At 37.7% G+C, this 5,151-nt stretch overlaps 1 protein-coding gene across 2 annotated transcripts in view; it reads left to right on the top strand.

The window, feature by feature from the left end:
* The window catches only part of GSTCD (glutathione S-transferase C-terminal domain containing), a 129,564-nt gene that overhangs the window by 18,636 nt on the left and 105,777 nt on the right, over positions 1 to 5,151 (top strand). For both annotated transcript variants that reach the window (XM_049630957.1, XM_049630958.1), the window contains exon 4: positions 810 to 1,061. In XM_049630957.1, coding sequence (XP_049486914.1) covers positions 810 to 1,061 — 252 coding nt within the window. The remainder of the gene's footprint in view (positions 1 to 809; positions 1,062 to 5,151) is intronic.

Raw genomic sequence — 5,151 nt, forward strand, 5'->3', positions numbered from 1 at the left:
CACATGGTGCTCAACATCATCAAATCATAGGGAAATGCAAATTAAAATCACAATGAGATACTGCCGCACATCCACTAGAATAGTGAAAATAAAAGAGACTGATAATACCAATCATTGGCAAGATTTGGAGAAATTAGGATCTCCATGCATTGCTAGTGAGGATATAAAATGGCGCAGCCATCAGGGAGAAGTGTTAGGCAGTTTCGTGGAAACTTAAGCATAGTTTCCATATAACCTAGCAACGTGGCTCCTAGTATCTACTCCTAAGAAATGAAAAACATTTCCATACAAACACTGGTGCATGAGTTTGTATAGCAACATTATTTATAATTACCAAAAACGGGAAACAATGCAATGTCTATCAACTGGTAAATGGATGAACAAAATATATTATTCCACACAATGACTACTACTTATAATAAGAAGAAACAAACTACTAGTAAATGCAACTACATACATGAACCTCAAAAAATTAATGCTAAGTGAAAAAAGACACGTTTTCTGGTTCTACTTATATGAAATACTAGAAAAGGCAAATTATAGACATGGAAAGGAGATCAGTGGTCGCTTACAACTAACTGGGGAAGCAGAGATTGACTACAGGTGGTCATAATGGAAATTTCTGGTGTGATATAAGTGCTCTAATCCTGGATTGTGGTGATAGTTGCCCAGCTGTATAAATTTACTAAAACTCATTGTTTGAGCTGTATGCTTAAAATGTGCGAATTTTATGGTATGTAAAGTTACCTCAATATGGCTGTTAAAAACAAAAAATATAGTGTAGTGTGTTTTGTTCTTTGTCTGCCTAGGCAATTATCTGCAAGAAACTTTCTGAAAAGCTGATAGAATTTCCACTGCTGGCTGCTTGGTACCAAAGGATTCAGGAAATGCCCAGAGTAAAAACAGCAGCTTCTCAGTGTGGGATCCAATTTCTCCATTTACCAGAGTTGCTGACCACCTTGAAGGAACAAGATGCAAACTTAAGTGAGGTCCCAGGTGTAGAGGAGCAAAATGATGCTTCATTTTTAGGAGGACCAAGACCCACTATGACCAAGTTAATGGTACTTAAAATGTTTTCATTAACATTTTCTTTGAAAAATTCCATGTGATAATGTTGCTGAGCATTCTACCCCAGATTATAATCATTTATTGACATTACTTTTGTTTTAAATTTTATTTGTAGTTGTTTTACATCACCCTTGACCAGTTAATATTTCCATGTCTTTTGCATGTAAGTGAGGTATAGTAAATTGAAGATTTTTAATAGTATGTCTTTGGAGCCAAGTAAGTCAGAATATATATTTTTTAAAAATATTTTTCTCAGGGTGCCTTGGTGGCTCAGTCGGTTGAGTGTCCGACTCCGGCTCAGGTCATGATCTCGCAGTCTGGTCTGTGAGTTCAAGCCCTATTTCAGGCTCTGCTGACAGCTCAGAGCCTGGAGTCTGCTTCAGAGTCTGTGTCTCCCTCTCTCTCTGCCCTTCCTCCTCTTGCACTCTGTGTCTTCTCAAAAATAAATAAACATTAAAAAAATATTTTTTTAATAAAAAAAGTATTTTTCTCGAAACTTGTTTTTTTATATTCAAGACATTGACCAAGGTCATATCACATCTGGTCAAATGTATTGTTTTAACCTGGTGTTTTTCTGTTGCAAGGTTTTGGCCTCAGTTTTTAAATTTTGACATGGTGGTTTGAAGTTAAAGAATATGAAAATGAATATATCAATTTACTTTCTAAGGTTTTGCCTACATTTAAGTTTTTAGTTCTTTGCATTTTGTTTTTACTTTTTACTTTAATAACTTTTTTAACGTTTATTTATGTATTTTGAGAGAGAGTGAGTGAGCACAAGTAGGGGAGGGGCAGGAGAGAGGGAGAGAGAGAGAAAGAGAATCCCTGGCAGGCTCTTCACTGTCAGCACAAAGCCCAACACGTGGCCCCATCTCACAGACTGTGAGATCACGGCCTGAGCTGAAATCAATCTCCAGGTGCTCAACTGACTGAGCCACCCAGGCACCCCTGTTTTAAAGCCTTTTGATAGAATAACACATATGATCTATATTTCTCTCTTTGAAGCAAAATTTGTTTCTAATAATATTAATTGTACAAGTTCTCCCCAATAGACTTTCTTTTCTCTGTCATTCTAAACAATTTACAAAAATGTTTTGCCTTTGACTTCAGCTATTTGAAGATTTATTTGAATAGAGGAAAAATCAGGAAGTAATTTGAAATGTTCATCTGAGTTGTACTGGAAGAATAGTCATTATATTTCCCCACTTGGGTTAGGAAGCATTTGAATTCTATCATTAATAAAGTTTGCTCAATTAGAAAAGAACAGGATTGTATTAGTGACCCCAGCCCCTTACCTTCTCAGTTTTGTTAGCTTCATGATGAAACAATGAAATAAGATTATTTAGTTGATTTTAGAAGATATCAAGGCATGTCCAAAGTGTGATGTGTCTTGATCAGATGGCTGTACCGTGTCGGGATCTCAGGTTCACCTCCTGAGTTTCTTTAAATGATCAGCAGGAGGGGCGCCTGGGTGGCTCGGTCGGTTAAGTGTCCGACTTCGGCTCAGGTCATGATCTCGCGGTCTGTGGGTTCGAGCCCCGCGTCCGGCTCTGTGCTGACAGCTCAGAGCCTGGAGCCTGTTTCGGATTCTCTGTCTCCCTCTCTCTCTGCCCCTCCCCTGTTCACGCTCTGTCTCTCTCTGTCTCAAAAATAAATAAACGTTAAAATAAATAAATAAATAAATGATCAGCAGGAGAGTAACTTGCTTTGTATTAAAATACTAGTATTTAGGACACCTGGGTGACTCAGTCGGTTAAGTGTCTGATTTCAGCTCAGGTCATGATCTCCAGTTCATGAGTTTGAGCCCCATATCAGGCTCACTGCTGTTAGCGTGGAGCCCAATTCACACCCTTTGTCTCCCTCTCTCTCTTCCCCTCCCCTGCTTGCACTCTTCCTCTCTCTCTCAAAAAAAAAAAAAAAACATTAAAAAAAATGTTAATAAAATTAAGCAAATAATATACAAATTTTTAAAGTTTCAAAAAACCAAAAGTCTGCTTTTATTTGTTTTTTATTTTTTATTTTTTATTTATTTTTTTGGAGAGAGAGAGAGACAGAGTGCGAGCAGGGAAGGTGCAGAGAAAGAGGGAGACACAGAATCCAAAGCGGTCTGCAGGCTCTGAGCCGTCAGCATAGAGCAAACCAGAGGCTCCAACTCACAGACTGTGAGATCATGACCTGAGCTGAAGTCGGAAGCTAAATCAACTGAGCCACCCAGGCACCCCCAAAAATCTGCTTTTAATTCATAGTTACACAGAGTCTTGAATGAAAAATTGGTGATTCAGATTTTTCTACCTATGCTTTTCTAGCAACAAAATGACATTAGGAAAAACATTTGTATTTTATACGTCTTAAAAATATTTATAAACAGTGAGATATAAAGAACAAATTTAAATTCAGGAAAAGTTAACAAGCAATTGTAAAAATAAGCTGTCTTATAATAACATAAAAAATATAAAGGAATCCTGACTTTTTAATTTACAGAGAATGTGTTAGTTCAGGTCCCCTGAGCAGACTCCAAGATGGGGTTAAATGTGCAAGAGAGCTACTGAGGGAAATCTGTGAGGTAAAGTGGGGAAGGAGACAGAGGAGGCTGGGAGAGCCTTCAGTCTGGGATGCAGGTTTGACCCTTGTACATGAGTCAGGAAAGGAAGGAAGACTGGGTTAGAGAAGTTTTAGAGTTTAGTGGAGGTCTGAGAAAGTTTTGGCAAGCCAAAACTTTGGGAATCCTTGAGCCCAAATCATCTGTCAGAGAGTTCCATGTTTCTCAGGAATAGGCCTAACATAGTATCTTAACCAGTCTCACTCATTGGCTTGGGAGCAGCCCATGGGAAGACTACTATGGACCAGGTAACTTGAATTCTAGTCCTAGCTTTGTAACTAAGCTAACATTCTGATCTTCAGTATGTTATTTAACCTAAGGGCCTTAATTTCTCCATTTATAAATTAGGAGAGTGTAGTAGCTATTCTATAGGATTCTTTCTGATTTCAAATCTTATGGTTATATAAAAAATGATTGGGACATTACATCAACAATTTAAAAACGATGGCTGGGGGCTCAGTTGGTTGAGGTCTGACTCTTGATTTTGGCTCAGGTCGTGATCCCAGGATCGTGGGATCAAGTCCTGCATAAGACTCCTCACTGATTGTGGAGCCTGCTTAAGATTTTTTCTCCCTCTCTCTCTCCCTCTCTCCCTCTCCCCCTCTCCCCTACTCTTGTGTTTTCTTTCTCTCTCTAAAATAAAAATTACAAATTTAAAAAAGAAAGTCCAAACCTGAAAATAAGTTAAAATTTCTATTTTCATTTAATTCTAACTTGATAGTATGTATTAGATACAATAAATGTTCCTTTTTAGCAGGACATTGTATTTGCTACTTACTAGTGAATTATTGACATACATTTTGAAAAATAGTAAATATTATATCAAAATAATATATGAATGTATTAATTTTATTTATACAGTAACTTTTAATTTTTGTGTAGTCACAGTATTTTGTGCCAGTTACATGAGGACAAATGAAATTGGTGCCAAGTGGTAGTATAAAATAGTGAAGTATTTCTTAGGAACACTCACATCTCACTTTTTCCCTCATCTTTTTTCTTTGGTATACTCTTACCTACAAAATTTCCCTTATTCTCCAAAGGTTTTAAATTTATTTATTCTGTTAGTCCAAAAAATGTATATGTTTAGTCATTGTTTTGAATGTGGGATATATGAAAAACAAATTGGACTGCCTTCATGGGCCTTATATTCTGATAAGGAAGGTAAATAAGGAAAAAAACACAATTTAATGTGTGAACACATTAGGTAATGATAAGTGCTATAAAAAGATAATGTGGGGTAAGGGAGTGGAGGTTATGTGGGTTGGGGTCCTTTGTAGATGGAGTGGTCAGGAAGGCTTATCTGACAAGGTGAAGACGTTGAGCAAATAACCTGAATGAATTGAAGATTTGGAGGAAGTGTTCTAGGCAGAGGGTCCAGCTACTGAACAGACCCTGAGCAAATCTATAGAGACAGAAGGTAGATTAGTAGTTACCTAGGTCAAGGAGCTGGGCGGGGGGGGGGGGGGGGGGGGGGGGGGGGGGGG

Source organism: Panthera uncia, chromosome B1 (assembly GCF_023721935.1).
Source record: "Panthera uncia isolate 11264 chromosome B1, Puncia_PCG_1.0, whole genome shotgun sequence".
In the NCBI taxonomy this organism is placed as follows: Eukaryota; Metazoa; Chordata; class Mammalia; order Carnivora; family Felidae; genus Panthera; species Panthera uncia.